Source organism: Loxodonta africana, chromosome 4 (genome assembly GCF_030014295.1).
Source record: "Loxodonta africana isolate mLoxAfr1 chromosome 4, mLoxAfr1.hap2, whole genome shotgun sequence".
Taxonomy (NCBI): domain Eukaryota; kingdom Metazoa; phylum Chordata; class Mammalia; order Proboscidea; family Elephantidae; genus Loxodonta; species Loxodonta africana.
In genome coordinates this window covers 166,494,245-166,518,777 of record NC_087345.1, presented here as the reverse complement: position 1 = coordinate 166,518,777, position 24,533 = coordinate 166,494,245, and the positions used below count along the sequence as shown (strand labels likewise).

Genomic DNA, 24,533 nt, shown 5'->3' with positions numbered 1-24,533 from the left:
CCGACTTCAGCTTGATTTTTATAATTTACATTTGCTCTAAAGCTGCTGAGATAATTTGGCTACAATTCTCATCAGCAAGCTGAACAAACACTGGTGCAGGAGAAGCACGGTATGGATGGGTGATGTGCCAGTGGACATTTAGCCAGTGACTCTTGATTCTAAAAACAAGTTTCAGCCCTGTGCTGAATGTGCTAACTCTAGACAGTTCAGTTCTGGGCAGGCAGACCCAATAGCATGTTCCTGTTGGTTACTGGCCTGGGGAATATAATCTGGGTGTAATTAAGTTTGGACAAGATTATTTAACAGAAATCTTCTAAGGAAATAATGTAAGGTACTTGCTATATAGATAAGATTTTAACTGAAGCTGAAAAACATGCATTTCAAACATATCTGATTAATTACCAATGTCTTGGGTCACTTTTAATAACACCATTAATAAAATAATAGCAGCTAGTACTAGTAAAAAGCTATGATGTATCTGGTACTGTTCTAAGAGCTCAACAGATATTATTCTCTTTTAATCCTCACAAGAGCCATCTAAGGTAGAGGTAAAATGTTATACTCGTTTTACAGATGAAGAAACTGAACATGGCCAGGTTAAATTGCTTGCTTTAAGAATCACCTCTAGCATGTTCTAGGAGCAGGAACCAATTGGTTTCTCTGTGGGAAAGCATCTTTGGTTATAGGGATCAAAATGGTGGTGAGTGGTCACCATAGTGACAACTTTCTCCATGCTCTAAATCCACGGCCTATACCAAAGTACAGTTTCACAAAAGTAAGTCCATCCCTGGAATGAACAAACTTAAACGATTCCAAACAGCTGAAAAAGAGTTTGAAAAATCGTGGGACCATGGGCACATTTATTCTGTTTCAAGACCTCTAAAGGAGAGGTATTGTCTGTTCCCTAAGGATCCTTTCCAGTAAAAACCATCTTCCGTTTAATAAATTTCTCCTCTGCTTCACCTGCGTACCTTCCTCTCATCCTGCCCTCAGTAGAGAAAAAGTGCTAATTAATATCCTCTGCATTGTGGCCTCAAAGGCCTGCTTTAAAATAACCCTTAGCATTCTCTTCCTCAGGCCAGATTTACTTTAATCTTGCCTCCTAGGTTTCTCTTCCCAGCCCTTTAACCCAGCAGATGACACGGAGTACAGCGGTAAGATTGGTTCCTCATTGCTACCGCCTGTACCTTTCACGTATTACGCTATTGTAATGCCTTTTGTTTGAACTGCCCTTTATGCTTTTCAAAATGTTTCTTTTGGCTTTACATCATTATTGGATACTGCTTGCTTTGGAACAACAGAGCTACATGACTAACTCAGGCTTACTTCTGTTATCCACAGGGCTTCCCGACCCCTTTCTCAATTACTAGGGGTTCAGTGATTCATCATTGTATGTTTGCTTGTTTGCCTTGCCTCCTCCCCAAGTCGTTTTCTAGTCCAGGCCCCTGATGGGCTGGTCCAGTGCATTACCGATCACTTTCCTCACTTATTCAGCCTCAGTGAAAGATCCTCAGGGTTTGAGTGCTGTTCAACAATAGCGTATAGTGGCTTTGTATTTGTGTTATATAAATTCTGTTTTGTTCCTTTTTTCTCTCTCTCTCTCACTTTCTGTCTCTCTCTGCCAAGATGCTGGATTTGAGATTCCAAACTTATTTGTGGTGGGTTATGCCTTAGATTACAATGAACGCTTCAGAGATCTGAATGTAAGTCTTGCGTGCAAATCCTAGCTCCCTTTTCACGAGAGCTTAACAATGACTTTTCAGTTTAACAACTTTATACAGTAGTGATGCCTGCCATTTATTATCTTCTATGTGTCAGGAATATCCTGGGCACTTTTCATCCATAATCTCAAATAACTCACCACTGGCCTGCAACGCAGGTATTAGGATGTTAGAAGCAAGTTATGACCATGTCTATTTGGTGCTAAAGAAATAAGGAGGCTAAAAGCAGAAGTATGACATCATACTGACTTTTCTCCTTAGTCATTGACTATGCCCACCCTTCCATAATAATAGCCAGTGTTCTACCAAACTATTTTGTATCACTGCTTGAAGTCTAGTAGGCATCAATTACAGTGGCCTGCACCTCACAACAATTCCTTCTTTGGGGGAAATGGCTTCAACACATAGGCATGACCTTCAATGTCTGTGACCTGTCCACCACTGACTGATCTAGAGGTAGACACCTTACCCAAGGTGGGCCATTCGGTCTCTCTGTCCTGGGAATTAGAAACTAAAACCCAAAGTCACAGAGACCAAGGGTTGCTGGACTTCAGCCTCTGTAACAGAACTTCTCCAGAAAGATGGTCATCAGCCTTCATGGGTGAGGCCTCCGCAGCTGCCCTCATTCCTGCCTTCCAGTTGTTTCATTGCCAGCTCTTCTTTTGATTCTGTGAACTACCCCCAGTATTCTACCAGTAAATCCCCCTTTTTTGCTTATGGTAGCCGACTCGATTTCTGTTGCTTGCCACCGAAATATTCCTGACACATTTCTTGCTACCCAAAAAGGGTCAATGAAAGTTCGCGTTTACCACTGCTATTTCTCCACTCACCAGAGAGATTGTAACTTTACCAGTAGGAGACATTCTATCTCCGCCAGGGCTTAACATACTCTTCCCTCAGTATTTCTGGTTTTGAGGGATTTGGGGAGCCAAATTTGGAATACAACTCACAGCTAAAACAGCAAAGAATCTTTTGTCAGGTATTTGAATGGGTTTCTTTAGAATTTATACAAATATAAAATGCCTATATATGTATATATATAAAATATATATGTAAATTATATATGTGTATATAATTTGTATATATATGTATATGTATATATTTCAATGAACAATAACCAATTATGGGATAACATTCTGTTATTACTGCATCACATTTTCTGTGCCTCATATTTTGTTAAAATATTGATGCCTTTAAAAAAAAAAAAAATCCTGTATCATTTCAGCATATATGCGTGATCAATGAACAATGTAAAGAAAAATATCAAGTCTAAAGAATTAAATTCCCACCATCGAATTTCCAGATAACATCATACTTAGGATTGCGCTCGGGAAGCCAGCTTGTAAAATTTATCCCCCGAGGCGTCTTCCCTCTACAGGATATTAAAAAAAAAAAAAAAAAGAAGTTTTAATGAGAGAGCTTTCTTTTCTGAGATTATCACAGGAGTAGCAACAGTTCTTAAGGAAAAGAAAGCGAGGCTTTTGTTTGATTTGTTTGAAATCACACACTCTACCTTGTGACTCATGAGTTCTGTCTACCTTCGTGCTCCTAAGCTATGCCTCCTTTTGTTTTGATACAGTCATTATGCTTTGTTACTATTCCCAGGAATACCCCCACCTAGTAACCTAAATATTTTCCACTTAACCTTTTTTTTTTTTAAACTCTATTTTGGTATTATTTTATAATCTTAACAACCTAGAAATCTCTAAGTCCTGCGCCCATATACTGAGAATGCAAGTAGATTCCCATAATAAAATGGGGAGAAAGGACAATTTGATATAAATTTCTGTTTGTACATTTCTGACAGGCCATTATGATCTGCTTTTGACAAAACCTTTGTGAAACGTAGTGTACGATGAATCCTAATGATGTTATCAAGTGAGTCTGTGTTCAGTGCTCGTGATTTGCGCTTCCGGTCTGTGATGACAGTATGTCATGTGTGCATGGATGTACTCAACTGTGTTTAATACTCTGAATTTTAATTAGAAAAATACAATGGCAGCAAGGCCCTGCTTTCTAAGCCGCGTCCTTTTATTCATGAGGGACATGAGCAAATGGCAGAATTTAAAAAGTATTTTTTTAATGGCAGAGAAAAAAAAGTATTTTCAATGCTCAAAACTAAGCAAGTATCCATTTTCCTCTTGTTTGCAGCAAAGGACCAGACACTGTTATTATGGCTTGTCCTGAACAGGAACACAGAGGTTGGATTATTTTTTTTTAATGTCCCTTTAAGACATTCACACAACCCAAGGCACCAGAGAAAACGATCATGCTTTAGAAAGCTTGTTCTGAATAACATTTTTTTCCTTTTCCATTTCCTTTGCTTTCTCAGATGATTTCTAATATATGGGGATTTTCAACTGAAAATAAACTTTAGAGTGCCAACAGAGCTGTTTCTCCTCACTTCCTAAATGAAGCGGATGCAAAATAAGTAACTAAACAGCCTTTGTTTGGTTCTGAATCATATTATTATTAGGCTTCAGCTTTTTTTAAACTAATAAAGAATGAGAAAAATTGTTGTTTCATAACTGCTTACTGTTTTTTCTTCCATCTTCGTATTTTTTATATACTTTCAGCTGTAAAAAATGTGTGAGTCAGTAGCTTAAATATACTGCTGCGTATACTTACCCTGTGGCTTTATTTTTGTTAACCTGGATAAAATCCAATATAGGCACTAGCGTAAGGAGATTAAAAGCCAGACATAGCAGCTGCTTCTTTTTTTTTTTCTCTCTCCTTAAACTTGTTTATAAGAACAAGAAATTTTAGCTGTAAAAGAAGATTTTTCTGCATATCTTTGTTTCAGTCAGAGAAGAAAACAAACCACACCCAGATATCCCAGAGGGGAAATCAACAAAGGGAATTCCTTCTAGTATTGTTGTATAGAAAAGTCTGTATCCAAGTTATCGATTTATAACGCTATATAATTGACCAATGTCTGGAAACATCAAAGTTAATCTTCTCAATATAACTTTCCATTATGCCGTCTTCATTTCAGAGAACCTAGAAAAACCTAGACACATATTTGATTTTAATATAAGTTTATGTATTAAATATAAAGCCAAACCAACCCAGTGCCGTCGAGTCGATTCCGACTCATAGCGACCCCTTAGGACAGAATAGAACTGCCCCATAGAGTTTCCAAGGAGCGCCTGGCAGATTTGAACTGCTGACCCTTTGGTTAGCAGCTGTAGCACTTAACCACTATGCCACCAAGGTTTCAAATATACATTATTATAAATGTATTTCTTAAAACTGTGGAATTTTAGTAAACATCTATCATTTTGAAGATTGGATGTTTATTCAAACTAAAAAGGAAATTGATCTGCTTTACAAGATTTTGAGAAGATTTATAGTAGTTACTGCTGAAAAAGAAAAATGCATTAAATACACAAGAAGTTTAATCATTCCTGTTATTTTTTCTTATCAGATGATATTTTGAGAGAGATATCCAAGAATCTCATCTTGGGAAAAATTGTATTTTCTTTTCTCTTGCAAAACTGTAGTCTATGTAATACCACTAAGTTTGTTCACCCTAAAACAAAACATGAAGCCTTAGTTCTTGATCAGCAACCAAAAGCATTTATTAATTTAGTGTTCCAAATCTGATTACTAACAAACAAAATGTATGTATATTTTATTGGGAAAATTTGGATTCAGTAATAACCCACACAATTAGTGATACTTCGGGATTTTCCAAACGAATTAGAACCCCAGGTTATACACTGGCCTTTTTTTACATGGACTGGAATATACTACATGTTGAACCCTACCCCGGAGTGAACTACAAATAGTTAAATCCTGATAAGCATTGTTTAATTTTTGGCTATAACATGGTTGGCCATGTTTTGGGTCTTTTAGGGCAAAATCAGGCATTTACTCAGTCTCCTTTCAGATATACTTGTGTTTTCCCAATGGAGAGAGAGGTAACTTATCTCACTTCAGAGACCTGGTATCAAAAAAATTCCAATCCAAATTCCAACAGCATTTTTTAACAAGATGGAGAAACAGATCACCAACTGCACACGGAAAAGGAAGAGGCCTCAGATAAGTAAAGCATTACTAAAGAAGAAGAACAAAGTGGGAGGCCTCACACTACCTGATTTTAGAACCTATTATATAGCCACAGTAGTCAAAACAGCCTGGTGCTGGTACAACAGACACATTGACCCATGGAACAGAATTGAGAACCCAGATATTTGACAGCTGATATTTGACAAAGGCTCAAAATCTGTTAAATGGGAAAAAGACAGTCTCTTTAAAAAATAGTGAGGGCATAACTGGATATCCATCTATAAAAAAATGAAACAGGACCTATACCTCACACCATACCCAAAAACTAACTCGAAATGGGCCAAAGACCTAAATACAAAATCTAAAATGATAAAGATCATGGAAGAGAAACTGGGACAATGCTAGGGGCCCTAATGCATGGCATAAATAGTATACAAACCATAACTAACAATGCACAAACACTAGAAGAGAAACTAGATAACTGGGAGTTCCTAAAAATCAAACACTTAATGCTCATCAAAAGACTTCACTGAAAGAGTTAAAAGAGAATTTACAGACTAGGGAAAAAATTTTGGCTATGACTTATCTGATAAGCATCTAATCTCTAAAATCTATGAGATACTGCAATACCTCAACAACAAAAAGACAAATAATCCAGTTAAAAAATGGGCAAAGAATATGAACAGACACTTCACCAAAGAAGTCATTCAGGCAGCTAACAGACACATGAGGAAATGCACACGATCATTAGCCATTAGAGAAATGCAAATCAAAACTACATTGAGATACTGTCTCATCCTGACAATACTGGAACTAATCCTAAAAACACAAAATAACAAATGTTGGAGAAGTTGAGGGGAGCCTGGAATTCTTATGCACTGCTGGTGGGAATGTAAAATGGTACGACCATTTTGGAAAACGATATGGTGCTTCCTTAAAAGACTAGAAATAGAAATATCATATGATCCACTAATCCCACTCCAGAATATATCCAAACATGTATATATCCAGAATACACACGAGAGAAATAAGGGCCATCACACAAATAGACATGTGCACACCCACATTCATTGCAGCACTATTCACAATAACAAAAAGATGGAAGCAACCTAAATGCCCATCGACAGATGAATGGATAAAGTATGGTATATACACAGAATGTAATACTACGCAACAATAAAGAACAATGTTGAATCTGTGAAACATCTCACAACATGGATGAACTTGAAGGGCATTATGCTGAATGAATGTCACAAAATGACAAATATTATATGAGACCACTATTATAAGAACTCAAGAAAAGGTTTACACACAGAAAAAAGCATTCTTTGATGGTTACAAGGGTAGGGAAGGAGGTGGAGGGGAAATCACTAACAAAATAGTAACTAAATAGTAGACAAGTGTCAATTTTGGTGAAGGGAAGGACAACAATATAGGGGAAGTCAGCACAAATGACCAAAGCAAAAGTGTAGACGTTTCCTAGACACATACAAACACTTTGAGTGGCCGAGTAGCTGGGGCTGGGGCTTAGGGACCGTGGTTGCAGGGAACATTTAGGTTAATTGGTATAACATAGTTTATAAAGAAAATGTTCTACATCTCACTTTGGTGAGTGGCATCTAGGGTCTTAAAAGCCTCCAAGTGGCCGGTTAAGATATGTCTATTGGCCCCACCCCACCTGGGGCAAAGGAGAATGAAGAAAACCAAAGACACAAGGAAAATATTAGACCAAAGGACTAAAGGACTACATGAACCAGGGACTCCAGCAGCCTGAGACCAGAAGAACTAGATGGTGCCTGGCTACCACCAACAACTGCCCTGACAGGGATCATGACAGAGAATCCTGGACAGAGCGGAAGAAAAATATAGAAAGAATTCAAATTCACATAAAAAGCCAAGACTTATTAGTCTGACAGAGACAAGAGGAGCCCCCGAAATTATGGCCCCTGGACGCTCTGCTAACCCAGAACAGAAACCATTTCCGAAGCCCACTTTTCAGACAAAGATTAGACAGGCCTATAAAACAAGCAATAACACACAGTAGGAATGTACTTCTTAGTTCTATCAAGTATGTGAGACCAAATGGGCAGCTCCCGCCCAAAAACAGGGTGAGAAGGCAGGAAGGGACAGGAACTGGCCAAATGGACACAGGGAACCCGGGGTAGAAGTGAAGCATGCTATCACATTGTGGGGATTGCAACCAATCTCATAAAACAATATATAAATTTTTGAATGGGAAATTAACTTAAGCAGTAAAATTTCACATGAAGCACAATAAAAAACAAAAGAAGAAGTTAAAAAAAAAAATTTCTTCACTTTTGTAATAGAGGTAGTCCGTTCTGGGAAATTGAAACCCTCAATGAAATTCCTCTTACCCAGTGGCCTAGCTAATTTGGGCAAAAGTAGCATTTGGGAGTTTTAATTCCTTTCCTACCATGAAGTACCTTTAGATTCCAAGAGGACATATGAGGACTGGCGGACACACTAGTTATACGAAGGGAGAAATGGGTTGTGGGAGAGATTTGCACCTGGGTTCTGGGAGATGTGTGCAGAGATAAGAAATTGTGTACAAGGGGAGGGGTACATTGTTACTTGGCCCTGGTCATACCGCATGATGGGTTCTGAGCCCTGTGGAGAGAAGACAAAGATAACAGCGAAAAAAAGCTGTTTTCATGATAACCTTTGTGCTGCAGAGTGTGGTAAACAGAGCATTCTCCACTTTTCATTGAGGAACACCACAGAGCTTTGGCATAGGGAGGAGTAGGAAGGCTGTTTTAGGGCCCCGTTATGGATTGAATCGTATCTCAAAAAAAAATGTGTTGTAAGTTCTGACCCCTATGCCTGTGGTTGTAATCCCATTTGGGAATGGGTAGTCTTTGTTATGTTAATGAGATAGGATTAGTGTAGGGTATGCCTTAAATCAATCTCTTTTGGGATATAAAAGAAATTAAACAAGCAAGTGAAAGAGCAAAGGTGGGGTAAGATAGATGCCAAGGCACATGGAGATCTCCAAGGAACCAGGAAGCAGAAGAGACAAGGACCTTTCTCCACAGCTGACAGAAAGCTTTCCCCTAGAGCCGGCACCCTGAATTTGGACTTCCAGCCTCCTAAACTGTGAGAAAATAAATTTTTGTTTATTAAAGCCACTCACTTGTGGTATTTCTGTTATAGCAGCACTAGCTAACTTAAGACAGGCCCCAAGGATTTTACCGCTCTGAGGGTACTCTGGGCTGGAAAGAGTGTCCATACCCAAGGCACTTCATGGGATACCACCCTCCAGAGGATTTATGGGCCACAGATACACACTAGAAGACCAGACAAAACCTGAAGAGATTGTTGATGGGCACATGTGAGGAAACTCTGAGGATCCTAGAAACACAGCTACTATATAGGGTTATAACTGATTATGTTGTCGTACCTGAGAAAGGACACCTGGCCAAGACAGAGTAAGTAAGAGCTGAAACCCAGCCCATATTCTCCTTGCCATGCCAGCCACTCTTGCAAAGGACTGCATCAGCCCTCAGCAAAAGGGGCCTTTTTCTAATTATTCCACCCAGAAAGGGTGTTGTGTTGTTGGGTTTTGTTTTGTTGGCAATTTATCAGCCAGGTTGGGCTGCCTTTTTCTGTCAGGGCTAACTCTGCTCATAAATAAGTAGGGGAGAATATGAAAACAGGGTGGGATGCTGAAGTCTTACATTGTCCAAGTGGGAGAAATAAGCCTGAGATATGTTACTGTGACCTCATTTGTATCCAGAGCCAAGTGGGTGTTGACTAGTGAATATGGCATTAGTGAGGACAGTGAGTATAGACCAACTCATTCAAGAAACTTAGCTGTAAAGAGAAGCACCATAAAGCTAGAGGAGTTTTGAAAAATGAGAGAGGCTTGTACTCATGCTGTAAAGAAAAAAAATAGGAAGAGTGTATTATGATTGCTGTTTAGCAAATCACCCCCAAACTTAGTAGCATAAGTCAACAATAATCACTTATTATCTCACAGTTTACAAGAGTTAGGAATTCAGAGAAGGCACAGTGCGCATGGATTTTTATGCTCCATGATGTCTGGTGCCTCAGCTAGAAGACTCAAAGGCTGAGAGTTGCAATGATCCAAAGTTAAACTGTCCATTGTTACAATCACTAGTCACATGTGGTTATTTAAATTTAAATTAACTAAACTTAAGTAAAATTTAAAATTCAGTTCCTTATTCATACTAAGCTACATTAAGATTGCTCAGTTGCTTCATATGCTTAGTGGCTACTGTACTGAGCAGCACAGATATAGGTATTTCCATTGTTACAAAATAGTCTATGGATAGCTCTGATCTGAGGGTTCATTTATACCCATATCTAGTGGTTTATATTGGCTGTCAGCTGAAACCTTAGCTGAAGCTGTCAGTTGAAACTCTTGTCTGTGGCCTTTTCATGTGACCTGGGCTTCCCCACAACGTGGTGGCTGGGTTCCAAAGGCAAGCATTGAAAAAGGGAGAAAGAGAAACACATACACGGAACAGGGGGTGTGAAGATAGAGAGAGCCAGGTAGAAGCCATATTGCCTTTTATATGGCAGGGTCATATCCATCACATTCTATCAGACAAGGCAGTTATAAAGATTTGTAATTGGGTCCAAGGCTGACAAGTCCCAAATCTGTGGTCAGACATCAGGTTGGAGTCTTCTGACTCATGAGGTTGTGGGGTCTGACGAACCCAAAATTGGCAGGTCAAATGGCATAGCAAAGACCCCCACCTCTCCATAGAAGAATTGCAACATCATATTGTAAGAAGATCATGTGGGATGGGATATATATTGCTATAACCATCTTCAGAAAAGACAATCTGCCACAGAGAGGCTATGTGCTCTGCTCATTTCCTGTTAATAAGATTAGTGATGGAGTTGATTGTTCACTGGTCATAATGCATAATTGGAAACATGTCTGCTTGCATAGATTTTTCAGAGTTACAGAATATTACCTAGCCACATGGGAAAATATGACATTATAAAAGAAGAACATCAAACAGTATGCACACCTTGTTTATAACGATAGAAATACATGTTTGTCCTCTGATAGCGTTTGGAATAGTTTATGAAGACTTTGAAAGAGCAGCATTTTATTTCCATCAAGTTGTTTAAGTTTGACATATAAAGACAGGAAGGGACAGGGACACAGGAAACCCAGGGGGGAAAGGGGGAGTGTGTGGTCGGTCACATTATAGGAATTGCAGCTAGTGTCACATAGCAATATGTGTATAAATTTTTGTATGAGAAATTAACTTGAGCTGTAAACCTTCACCTAAAGCACAATATGAAAAAAAAATACAGTGAAATAGTTTTTGCTTGTGAAGCATTCTAGAAATATGAATTCATACCGAAATTTTAGAAGTAGTTCCATTTCTATATGAAGAAATTGCGTAATAATTTGGTCAAGAAACTGATCCAAGGTTGGACTCCTTAAAACAAAATAAATGTAACCAGGTGAACTGAACCATATAATAATAAATTGAAAATATATATACAAATATTATACCTGAAAGCAGTAATCACCAAATCAATTAATAAACATTTTTTAAGAGAACAGATTACCAAGTACTAACCAACCAGGCTTTACAATGAAAAGAGCTTTATCTGATTTTTCTAATTTCCTAATATTAAGTGACAGAGTTGGCTGATTAAAAAAAAAGAACTAGATATAATTTGTCTTGCTTTTATTTTAAGAAGATGCTTGGTTTTACCATGGAAAGAATATTCATCAATAGCCTGAGAAAATTACTTATACATACATACTATTCCTTGTAGACACATTCAAAAGGGATCTATCATGAGCATAGCAAAGCATACTGTGAAAGATTTCAGACCCAGGCCCTAGAGTTTGCTGACATTTTATGAACAGTTTGGCTGCAAATATTGTGTATCATTCACTGAACAAAAACTTAATAATAACTCTCTAATAATTAGCACAAAACTTTGAGGTAGGAATTATTACCCCCATTTTAGAGATAATGAAATGAGTATAACAGAGATTGAATCACTTACCCAGCGTCATGAACTGGGTTCAGTTTCAGAAATTAAACCAATGCTATTGATCTCCTGAGTCAGTACTCACTTCAGTAACTGGAGAAAGTTCCATGTTCTGTAGGGAGGCGTATCTACAGACTTATAGGTGACAATCAGATGGGGATAAAAACGAATGTATTGCACTTAGAACATAATTCTCAAACTTTTTCATCTGTCACTTGGGAGACATATAAATACAAGTTACTTGGACCTGCCCCTAGAGGTACTGATTCAGTACATCCAGGATGAGAACCTACTTTTTTTTAAAAAAAAGCCGCCACCCTCACCTCCAGATGATCCTGACATAGGCGATCCTCCAGCCCTTCAGCAATCAAAGGGAGCAGGGTCAGAATTCTAAGTGACTTTTAGAAAGTGTAGGATCTGGAAGACAAAAGGGAATGAAATTGATTAGGGTCAAATGCAGGATCAGATCCTAGTGAAAGAACAATAGGACAAAGAAAAGATGGGTGCTGCATAAATGTGGAAGAAAAATAGAAGAAGGATATAATTAATAAATTTTTTGAATCAGACAAAATGGCAAACCCAATCATCTTGGGTTGGGTTCTCTAGAGGACAAAAGCAGTGACATGTATAGTGAGAGAAAGAGAGAGATTTATTTCAAGGAAATGGCTCACACAGTTGTGGAGGCTGGTAAGTCCCAAATCCATGGGTCAGACATCAGGTTGGAGTCTTCTGACTCACGATGTTGTAGGATCTGACAAACCAAAAATCAGCAGGTCAGACGGCAGCTGCTGGATCATGGGGCTGCGGGAGCTGGTGAATCCCCAAATCCTCAGGTCAGGCTGCTGGCTCACATCCCAAGAACCAGAGGTCAGAAGATGACAAGTTGGATACAGGATCCAGAGAGGGCAAGTTTTGCCAGAACATCTATGTATGTTGGATGCAGGCCACACCCCCAAGGAAACTCCCCTTGCAAATGATTGGCTGCTCGCATCAGATCACATGATGGAGGATGATTACATAATATCTGCCAAGCCTCTGAGAATCATGGCCCAGTCAAGTTGACACATAACCTTAACCATCACAGTCCACCACTTGTCAGATTGGCACCTGTACACATCTCCTTAAATCAAACCAAAAAAAAAAAAGCCCATTGCTTTCCAGTCAATTCTGACTCATAGCATCCCTATAGCACAGAGTAGAACTGCCCCACAGGGTTTCCAAGGAGCACCTGTTGGATTCGAACTGCCAACTTTCGGTTAGCAGCTATAGCTCTTAAACACTACGCCACCAGGGTTTCCTTAAACCGTACATAATCTCTAAATAAAGACAATTATAAAGTAATGTTGTGGTTGCTGTTAGGCGCTGTCAACAAATCAATTCCAACTCTTAGGAACCCTATGTACAACAGAATGAAACACTGCCCAGTCCTGTGCCATCCTCACAATTGTTGTTATGTTTGAGCCCATTGTTGCAGCCACTGTGCCAATCTGTCATTGAGGGTCTTCCTCTTTTGCACCGACCCTCTACTTTACCAAGCATGATGACCTTATCCAGGGACTGGTCCTTCCTAATAACATGTACAAAGTATGTGGGACTAAGTCTTGCCATCCTTGGTTCTTATGAGCATCCTGGCTGTATTTCTTCCAAGGCTGATTTGTTTGTTCTTCTGGCAGCCCATGGTATATTCAATATTCTTTGCCAACGCCATAATTCAAAGTTCATGTGTACAACCGAAAATGCACTAGCTCTGTTTACATCTTACATTTTATAATAAGGGAAGGAAGAAAACAAAGATACATATGTATATTCACTCACACACATATAATAAAACAAGAAAGAAATACTAAAAACAATTACAGTCCTCATTTCTACAACTGGCCACGTGGTCTTATACCACCCATTCCCCTTGCACTCAGCAAGCACCTCAGCTGGTTGTGATTCTTTGGCTGGTGGGGTGACCAACCTTCATTCCTGAAGGGTCTTTGCCATTAGTAGTCATGTCAGAATTGGGTTTCTGTAGTTTTCCACTGACTTTAATCACAGAGCATGGTAGTACTAAGAGACGTCCTAAGGGATCTCCTGTGTTCCAGACATACTCTTTTTAACCTCCATTACATAATGTCAATCCAATTTCCCCTTGGTAATCAGGATCAATCACACCAGCCAATATTGTAACTCCCTTCTTTGCCTGTTGATCCAAAGGCATAAGGAGCCCAAAGTGGCTGGGTGGCATTCTTAGCTTCTGGTTCAATGGAATCAGTGTTATGTCTCCTGATGGGAGCATTCTTCCCTGTGGAACTAAGACCTCTAGACCCATAGAGCATAGGGTCTCAAGGACAGGGAGCAAATATTTTGCAAATGGGTGACTAGGGGTAATAGTGAGTGGTGCCACTCCCATTTCTACCCCTTGATTCCTGGACCCATTTATACTTCTTCCTTACTAGGTCCAATCATCATAATGTCATCAATGTAGTGGACCAGTGTGACGTCTTGTGGAAGGGAAAAGCAATCAAGATCCCTGAGGACTAAATTATGACAGAGGGCTGGACAGTTGATGTACCCCTGAGGTAGGTCAGTGAAGGGTTATCGCCGGCCTTGCCAGCTGAAGACAAACTGCTTCTGGTGTTCCTTCGAAACTGGAATCAAGAAAAAGGCATTGGCCAGATCAACAGCTGCACACCAGGTACCAAAAAAAAATTGCCCGAGCCATGAAACCACATCTGGAATAACAGCTGCAATTGGAGTCACCACCTGGTTAAGTTTTCAATAATCTAATGTGATTCTCCAAGATCCATCTGTTTTTTGCACAGGCCAAATAGGCGAGTTGAATGGGGATATGGTGGGAATCACCACCCCTGCATCCTCAAGTCCTTGATGGTGGCAGCAATCTCTACAATCTGTCCAGGAATGCAGTATCGCTTTTGGTTTACTATTTTCCTAGACAGGGGCAGTTCTAATATAGGCTTTTGATATACAACTTTTACCAGTTAAGGAGATTCCTATATATTTCTAGTTTGTTGATAACTGTTTAAATTACAAATAGGTGTGGAATTTAAATGCTTTTTCTACATCAAGATTTTTTTTTCCTTTATATACTGTCACATAGATTCCCTATGAGTAGGATTCAACTTGATGGCACCTAACAACAAAAACAGGACCCCTGTGGGGTAGCGGTTAAGTGTTGAGCTGCTAACCGAAAGGTCAATGATTTGAACTCACCAGCTGTTCCATGGGAGAAAGATGTGGCAATCTGCTCCTGTAAAGATTACAGCCTTGGAAACCCTATGTAGCAGTTCTACTCTGTCCTACAGTGTCCCCGTTAGTGGGAATTGCCTCAATGGCAGTGGGTTTGTTTGTTTTCGTATAACAACAATATATTCAAGAAAGAAATGTTTCAACATATTTTTTGATATTGAGTCATCCTTATATTCCTGAGATCAACCCCACCTGATAATGTATTTTTCAATTGTACAATTTTATTTTATTAGCTACTATTTTTATTTAGATTTTACCTATCTACATTCAAATACGAAATAGTCTTATAATTTTTTTTTCTTCTATTAGCCTTTTTTGCTCTTGGAATCAGGATTGTTCCAGCTTCAAAAAGTGACATTAGCTTTTTTTCTTTTTTCTAGAACAACTCGGCTGATAGCTGAAAGTTTGGTAGGCCGAACCCACCAGCTGCTTCATGGGAGAAAGTCAGCAAAGTACAACCGCCAGTCCACATCCAGCCTGTAGCCTGTTTTTGTATTGCCTGTGAGCTAAGAATATTTTTATTTACATTTTTACAGGGTTAAGGAAACCCTGGTGGTATAGTAGTTAAGCGCTACAGCTGCTAACCAAGAGGTTGGCAGTTCGAATCTGCCAGGCACTTCTTGGAAACTCTATGGGGCAGTTCTGCTCTGTTCTACAGGGTCACTATGAGTTGGAATTGACTTTACAGCCGTGGATTAATAAGAAAAAATATATATAGAAGATTATGCAACAGACAATATACACAGCCTGCAAAACCAAAAATATTTACTGTCTGGCCTGTTATAGAAAAAATTTGCTGACTCCTGTTCCAGATAATCTGACTTAAAATACTTCTCTAATCTTTTACGCTGTACTTCATTAATTTCTCCTATTATATTGTTCTATTGCTCTAAAAAAGAATGACTTGAGTTGAACTATTAGCTTTTTCATCTTCAATCTTTTCATTTCCTGATAAATGTCTTTAAAGATACAGATTTTATGCTGGGTACATTTATTGTAAATATTCTTATAAAAAAAATTTTTTTATTAGGACTTAATTTCTGCCATTTTATGTCATATTTTGAATTTACAGAACTTTTGTTTCTTTTTTCTCTTTTACTTGATTTTTCCTTGGGTAGATTTATTTTTTATGCTTATTTTAAAGTTATAAAACCCAGAAAAAAAGTATCTTCTTTTTTTGTTGTGGTAGTTGCCTTGAACCTAAGGCCCATGTGCATGTTCATGATTTTTTTAATCTTATTAATATTAATTTTCCCCCTAATAAGATAAGCACTATAGGATATTTCTTATTGTTCAGTTTTAGTTCTAGGTTACTATGCATATCCTTTATTTTCCCCCTTTTTAGTTCTAGCTTTTTTTTTTTTTTTTAAGGAAACCTAAATTTTATCAAGAAATGTGATCGTCTTTGGTACTCTTATTTTCCATGCATTTCCTAGATTTGTTTCTGTTCTAACTTAAATACTTCTTTTAAGCATGTTTTTAATGTGGACCTTTGTATGATTAACCTTCTAAGTTCTTGTAGGGCTGAGAATAGATTTTATTGTGTTCTCACATTTGAATGAAAATTTGCCCAGATATGAAATTCTAGGTTCAAAGTTCTTTCCCTTGTATGTGCTAAAATTTGTTATATGGTAGTCTTCTTGCATCCAGTATTGCCATTGGGAAGTTAGATGTCATTCTGATCATCTTTTCTTTCAAGGGATCTCCTTTTGCTCTCAAAAAGCTTTATGAATTTTCTAGCCTTTTCACTCTTGTTTGGCAGTCTTGAACACTTTACTCTGAGGATTTCAGCTCTTGTTTTAATTCTGAGGAATTCATTTTCATTATTTCTTCAAATATTTCCTCCATTTCTTTTGGAAATTCTTCTATCCAGATTTAAGCACCTCTATTTCAATCCTAGCCATCTATTCACTTTTTCTTTTATATTTTTAACTCTTTCTCTTCTCCTGCTACATTCTGGGAGATCTCAATAGAAGCTTGCAACTCACAAATTCATTCTTCAGCCATATCCATCTGGCTATCTTTCCCGTTTATTGTCTTCTTTATTATAACTACTATATTTTTTCATACCTAATATTTCCACTTGGTTTTTTACTGATGATTTCATGTTACTGATTCATGTCACCCATGATCTTCGCTCATCTCCTAAAGTAAATTTATCGTGCTTATTTCAGACTTCAAGTCTGTGTGGCCAAATAATTCTCCTTCAGATGGTAAATGTTATTCTACATGTGGTTTTTCTTTTATAAAAACTATATTCTTTGGGGAGCCAAAATGGCGGACTAGGCAGACGCTACCTCGGATCCCTCTTACAACAAAGACACGGAAAAACAAGTGAATCGATCACATACACAACAATCTACGAACCCTGAACAACAAACACAGACTTAGAGACGGAGAACGAACTAATACGGGGAAGCAGCGATTGTTTCCAGAGCCTGGAGCCAGCGTACCAGTCAGGTACGGCACAAGCACAGAGAGCTGCTCCACCCCCCTGAACTAACCCCGGGAGGGGGACCAGCCGGTTCCACGGGCGGTGTGGGACGCAGCCGGTAGGAGAAGTCCCCAGGAGGCAGTGACTGGTCTTGGAGCAGAAAGAGCAGCGTCCGAGCTGGGGAACCGTCCTGCAGGGATTTGGACTGGACGCAGGTACGGCATAAACACGGAGAGTTGCTCCACCCCCCTGAACTAACCCCGGGAAGGGGCCCAGCCGGGTCGCGCGGGTGGCGTGGGACGCAGCCGGGACACTCGGTCACGGCACAAGCACAGGGAGCTGCTCCACCCATCTGAACTAACCCCGGGAGGAGGCCCAACTGATTCTCGGCGGCAGCACGGCCACGTGGCTGGAGGGACGAGAAATCCCCGGGAGGCAGCGACTGATTTTGGAGTCGAGAGTGCACCGTCCCAGTAGGGGAGCCTTGACGCTGGGCGTGGGGCTGGAAGCGGAGGATCTGACCATGACTCCAGCGGGCCAGACCCCCTGGGGGCAATCTCCACACAGCCAGCACACATAGGCGACGAGCCCGCGGGAATCTCAGATATAATAGTCATTACAAGCAAGACAAGGAACTCTGGCTACATTCTGAGGTGCTACTCTCCTATCTCTCTGTTCCCTCCCCCACCCTCCCCAGGCGGCTTCATTAACATCTGAATAGCCTGAGCCAGAGGGAGAACTCTGATAAGGATCTGACAGCATTTTTTTTTTTAGCGGATTTTCTGGAAAAACTAGTTTCCCAGTGATGGCTCGGAGACGGCAATCCATATCAAACCACTTAAAGAAGCAGACCATGACAGCTTCTCCAACCCCCCAAACAAAAGAATCAAAATCTTTCCCAAATGAAGATACAATCTTGGAATTATCAGATACAGAATATAAAAAACTAATTTACAGAATGCTTAATGATATCACAAATGAAATTAGGATAACTGCAGAAAAAGCCAAGGAATACACTGATAAAACTGTTGAAGAACTCAAAAAGATTATTCAAGAACATAGTGGAAAAATTAATAAGTTGCAAGAATCCATAGAGAGACAACATGTAGAAATCCAAAAGATTAACAATAAAATAACAGAATTAGACAACGCACTAGGAAGTCAGAGGAGCAGACTCGAGCAATTAGAATGCAGACTGGGACATCTGGAGGACCAGGGAATCAACACCAACATAGCTGAAAAAAAATCAGATAAAAGAATTAAAAAAAATGAAGAAACCCTAAGAATCATGTGGGACTCTATCAAGAAGGATAACCTGCGGGTGATTGGAGTCCCAGAACAGGGAGGGGAGACAGAAAACACAGAGAAAATAGTTGAAGAACTCCTGACAGAAAACTTCCCTGACATCATGAAAGACGAAAGGATATCTATCCAAGATGCTCATCGAACCCCATTTAAGATTGATCCAAAAAGAAAAACACCAAGACATATTATCATCAAACTCACCAAAACCAAAGATAAACAGAAAATTTTAAAAGCAGCCAGGGAGAAAAGAAAGGTTTCCTTCAAGGGAGAATCAATAAGAATATGTTCTGACTACTCAGCAGAAACCATGCAGGCAAGAAGGGAATGGGACGACATATACAGAACACTGAAGGAGAAAAACTGCCAGCCAAGGATCATATATCCAGCAAAACTCTGTCTGAAATATGAAGGCGAAATTAAGATATTTACAGACAAAACAAGTTTAGAGAATTTGCAAAAACCAAACCAAAGCTACAAGAAATACTAAAGGATATTGTTTGGTCAGAGAACCAATAATATCAGATGTCAGCACAACACAAGGTCACAAAACAGAACATCCTGATATCAACTCAAATAGGGAAATCACAAAAACAAACAAATTAAGATTAATTAAAAAATAAATAAATACACATAACAGGGAATCATGGAAGTCAATAGGTAAAAGATCACAATAATCAAAAAGAGGGACTAAATACAGGAGGCAGTGAACTGCCGTATGGAGAGTGATACAAGGCGATATAGAACAATACAAGTTAGGTTTTTACTTAGAAAAATAGGGGTAAATAATAAGGTAACCACAAAAAGGTATAACAACTCTATAACTCAAGATAAAAACCAAGAAAAACGTAACGACTCAACTAACATAAAGTCTAGCACTATGAAAATGAGGATCTCACAATTTACTAAGAAAAACGCCTCAGCACAAAAAAGTATGTGGAAAAATGAAATTGTCAACAACACACATAAAAAGGCATCAAAATGACAGCACTAAAAACTTATTTATCTATAATTACCCTGAATGTAAATGGACTAAAGGCACCAATAAAGAGACAGAGAGTCACAGACTGGATAAAGAAACACGATCCGTCTATATGCTGCCTAAAAGAGACACACCTTAGACTTAGAGACACAAACAAACTAAAACTCAAAGGATGGAAAAAAGTATATCAAGCAAACAATAAGCAAAAAAGAAGAGGAGTAGCAATATTAATTTCGGACAAAATAGACTTTAGACTTAAATCCACCACAAAGGATAAAGAAGGACACTATATAATGATAAAAGGGACAATCGATCAGGAAGACATAACCATATTAAATATTTCTGCACCCAATGACAGGGCTGCAAGATACATAAATCAAATTTTAACAGAACTGAAAAGCGAGATAGATACCTCCACAATTATAGTAGGAGACTTCAACACACCACTTTTGGAGAAGGACAGGACATCCAGTAAGAAGCTCAACAGAGACACGGAAGATCTAATTACAACAATCAACCAACTTGACCTCATTGACTTATACAGAACTCTCCACCCAACTGCTGCAAAATATACTTTTTTTTCTAGCGCACATGGAACATTCTCTAGAATAGACCACATATTAGGTCATAAAACAAACCTTTGCAGAGTCCAAAACATCGAAATATTACAAAGCATCTTCTCAGACCACAAGGCAATAAAACTAGAGATCAATAACAGAAAAACTAGGGAAAAGAAATCAAATACTTGGAAAATGAACAATACCTTCGTGAAAAAAGACTGGGTTATAGAAGACATCAAGGAGGGAATAAGGAAATTCATAGAAAGCAAAGAGAATGAAAATACTTCCTATCAAAACTTCTGGGACACAGCAAAAGCAGTGCTCAGAGGCCAATTTATATCAATAAATGCACACATACAAAAAGAAGAAAGAGCCAAAATCAGAGAACTGTCCCTACAACTTGAACAAATAGAAACTGAGCAACAAAAGAATCCATCAGGCACCAGAAGAAAACAAATAATAAAAATTAGAGCTGAACTAAATGAATTAGAGAACAGAAAAACAATTGAAAGAATTAACAAAGCCAAAAGCTGGTTCTTTGAAAAAATTAACAAAATTGATAAACCATTGGCTAGACTGACTAAAGAAATACAGGAAAGGAAACAAATAACCCGAATAAGAAACGAAAAGGACCACATCACAACAGAACCAAATGAAATTAAAAGAATCATTTCAGATTATTATGAAAAATTGTACTCTAACAAATTTAAAAACCTAGAAGAAATGGATGAATTCCTGGAAAAACACTACCTACCTAAACTAACACATTCAGAAGTAGAACAACTAAATAGACCCATAACAAAAAAAGAGATTGAAACGGTAATCAAAAAACTCCCAAGAAAAAAAGCCCTGGCCTGGACGGCTTCACTGCAGAGTTCTACCAAACTTTCAGAGAAGAGTTAACACCACTACTACTAAAGGTATTCCAAAGCATAGAAAATGACGGAATACTACCCAACTCATTCTATGAAGCCACCATCTCCCTGATACCAAAACCAGGTAAAGACATTACAAAAAAAGAAAATTATAGACCTATATCCCTCATGAACATTGATGCAAAAATCCTCAACAAAATTCTAGCCAACAGAATCCAACAACACATCAAAAAAATAATTCACCCTGATCAAGTGGGATTTATACCAGGTATGCAAGGCTGGTTTAATATCAGAAAAACCATTAATGTAATCCAACACATAAATAAAACGAAAGATAAAAACCACATGATCTTATCAATTGATGCAGAAAAGGCATTTGACAAAGTCCAACACCCATTCATGATAAAAACTCTTACCAAAATAGGAATTGAAGGAAAATTCCTCAACATAATAAAGGGCATCTATGCAAAGCCAACAGCCAATATCACTCTAAATGGAGAGAACCTGAAAGCATTTCCCTTGAGAACGGGAACCAGACAAGGATGCCCTTTATCATCGCTCTTATTCAACATCGTGCTAGAAGTCCTAGCCAGGGCAATTAGGCTAGACAAAGAAATAAAGGGCATCCGGATTGGCAAGGAAGAAGTAAAGTTATCACTATTTGCAGATGACATGATTATATACACAGAAAACCCTAAGGAATCCTCCAGAAAACTACTGAAACTAATAGAAGAGTTTGGCAGAGTCTCAGGTTATAAAATAAACATACAAAAATCACTTGGATTCCTCTACATCAACAAAAAGAACACCGAAGAGGAAATAACCAAATCAATACCATTCACAGTAGCCCCCAAGAAGATAAAATAATTAGGAATAAATCTTACCAAGGATGTAAAAGACCTATACAAAGAAAACTACAAAGCTCTACTACAAGAAATTCAAAAGGACATACTTAAGTGGAAAAACATACCCTGCTCATGGATAGGAAGACTTAACATAGTAAAAATGTCTATTCTACCAAAAGCCATCTGTACATTTAACGCACTTCCGATCCAAATTCCAATGTCGTATTTTAAGGGGATAGAGAAACAAATCACCAATTTCATATGGAAGGGAAAGAAGCCCCGGATAAGCAAAGCACTACTGAAAAAGAAGAAGAAAGTGGGAGGCCTCACCTTACCTGACTTCAGAACCTACTATACAGCCACAGTAGTCAAAACAGCCTGGTATTGGTACAACAACAGACACATAGACCAATGGAACAGAATTGAGAACCCAGACATAGATCCATCCACGTATGAGCAGCTGATATTTGACAAAGGACCAGTGTCAATTAACTGGGGAAAAGATAGCCTTTTTAACAAATGGTGCTGGCATAACTGGATATCCATTTGCAAAAAACTGAAACAGGACCCATACCTCACACCATGCACAAAAACTAACTCCAAGTGGATCAAAGACCTAAACATAAAGACTAAAACGATAAAGATCATGGAAGAAAAAATTGGGACAACCCTAGGAGCCCTAATACAAGGTATAAACAGAATACAAAACATTACCAAAAATGATGAAGAGAAACCCGATAATTGGGAGCTCCTAAAAATCAAACACCTATGCTCATCTAAAGACTTCTCCAAGAGAGTAAAAAGACCACCTACAGACTGGGAAAGAATTTTCAGCTATGACATCTCCGACCAGCGCCTGATCTCTAAAATCTACATGATTCTGTCAAAACTCAACCACAAAAAGACAAACAACCCAATCAAGAAGTGGGCAAAGGATATGAACACACATTTCACTAAAGAAGATATTCAGGCAGCCAACAGATACATGAGAAAATGCTCTCGATCATTAGCCATTAGAGAAATGCAAATTAAAACTACGATGAGATTCCATCTCACACCAACAAGGCTGGCATTAATCCAAAAAACACAAAATAATAAATGTTGGAGAGGCTGCGGAGAGATTGGAACTCTCATACACTGCTGGTGGGAATGTAAAATGGTACAACCACTTTGGAAATCCATCTGGCGTTATCTTAAACAGTTAGAAATAGAACTACCATACAACCCAGAAATCCCACTCCTCGGAATATACCCTAGAGAAACAAGAGCCTTTACATGAACAGATATATGCACACCCATGTTTATTGCAGCTCTGTTTACAATAGCAAAAAGCTGGAAGCAACCAAGATGTCCATCAACGGATGCATGGTTAAATAAATTATGGTATATTCACACAATGGAATACTATGCATCGGTAAAGAACAGTGACGAATCTCTGAAACATTTCATAACATGGAGGAACCTGGAAGGCATTATGCTGAGCGAAATGAGTCAGAGGCAAAAGGACAAATATTGTATAAGACCACTATTATAAGATCTTGAGAAATAGTAAACCTGAGAAGAACACATACTTTTGTGGTTATGAGGGGGGGAGGGAGGGAGGGTGGGAGAGTGTTTTTTATTGATTAATCAGTAGATAAGAACTGCTTTAGGTGAAGGGAAAGACAACACTCAATACATGGAAGGTCAGCTCATTTGGACTGGACCAAAAGCATAGAAGTTTCCGGGATAAAATGAATGCTTCAAAGGTCAGCGGAGCAAGCACGGGGGTCTGGGGAACATGGTTTGCGGGGACTTCTAAGTCAATTGGCAAAATAATTCTATTATGAAATCATTCTGCATCCCACTTTGAAATGTGGCGTCTGGGGTCTTAAATGCTAACAAGCGGCCATCTAAGATGCAGCAATTGGTCTCAACCCACCTGGAGCAAAGGAAAATGAAGAACACCAAGGCCACATGACAACTAAGAGCCCAAGAGACAGAAAGGGCCACATGAACCAGAGACCTACATCATCCTGAGACCAGAAGAACTAGTTGGTGCCCGGCCACAATCGATGACTGCCCTGACAGGGAGCACAGCAGAGGACCCCTGAGGGAGCAGGAGATCAGTGGGATACAGACCCCAAATTCTCATAAAAAGACCAAACTTAATGGTCTGACTGAGTCTGGAGGAATCCCGGCGGCCATGGTCCCCAGACCTTCAGTTGACACAGGACAGGAACCATCCCCGAAGACAACTCATCAGAAATGAAAGGGACTGGTTAGCGGGTGGGAGAGAGACGCTGAAGAGTGAGCTAATGATATCAGGTGGACACTCGAGATTGTGTTAGCAACTCTTGTCTGGAGGGGGGAAGGGAGGATAGAGGGAAGCCAGCAAAATTGTAAGAAAGGAGAGACTGAAAGGGCTGACTCAAGAGGGGGAGAGCAAGTGGGAGTAGGGAGTGAGATGTATGTAAACTTATATGTGACAGACTGATTGGATTGTAAACGTTCACTTGAAGCTTAATAAAAGTTATTAAAAAAAATTATATTCTTTGGG

The 24,533-nt window shown here is 38.9% G+C and overlaps 1 protein-coding gene across 1 annotated transcript in view; it reads left to right on the top strand.

Moving 5' to 3' along the window:
- Positions 1-3,980, top strand: part of PRTFDC1 (phosphoribosyl transferase domain containing 1) — a 90,917-nt gene extending 86,937 nt beyond the window's left edge. Inside the window, 2 exon segments of the mRNA XM_023548859.2 lie at positions 1,627-1,703; positions 2,947-3,980. Of these exon segments, the coding sequence (XP_023404627.1) occupies positions 1,627-1,703; positions 2,947-2,994 (125 nt within the window). The 3' untranslated portion in view covers positions 2,995-3,980.
- The last annotated feature ends 20,553 nt before the right edge of the window (positions 3,981-24,533 follow it).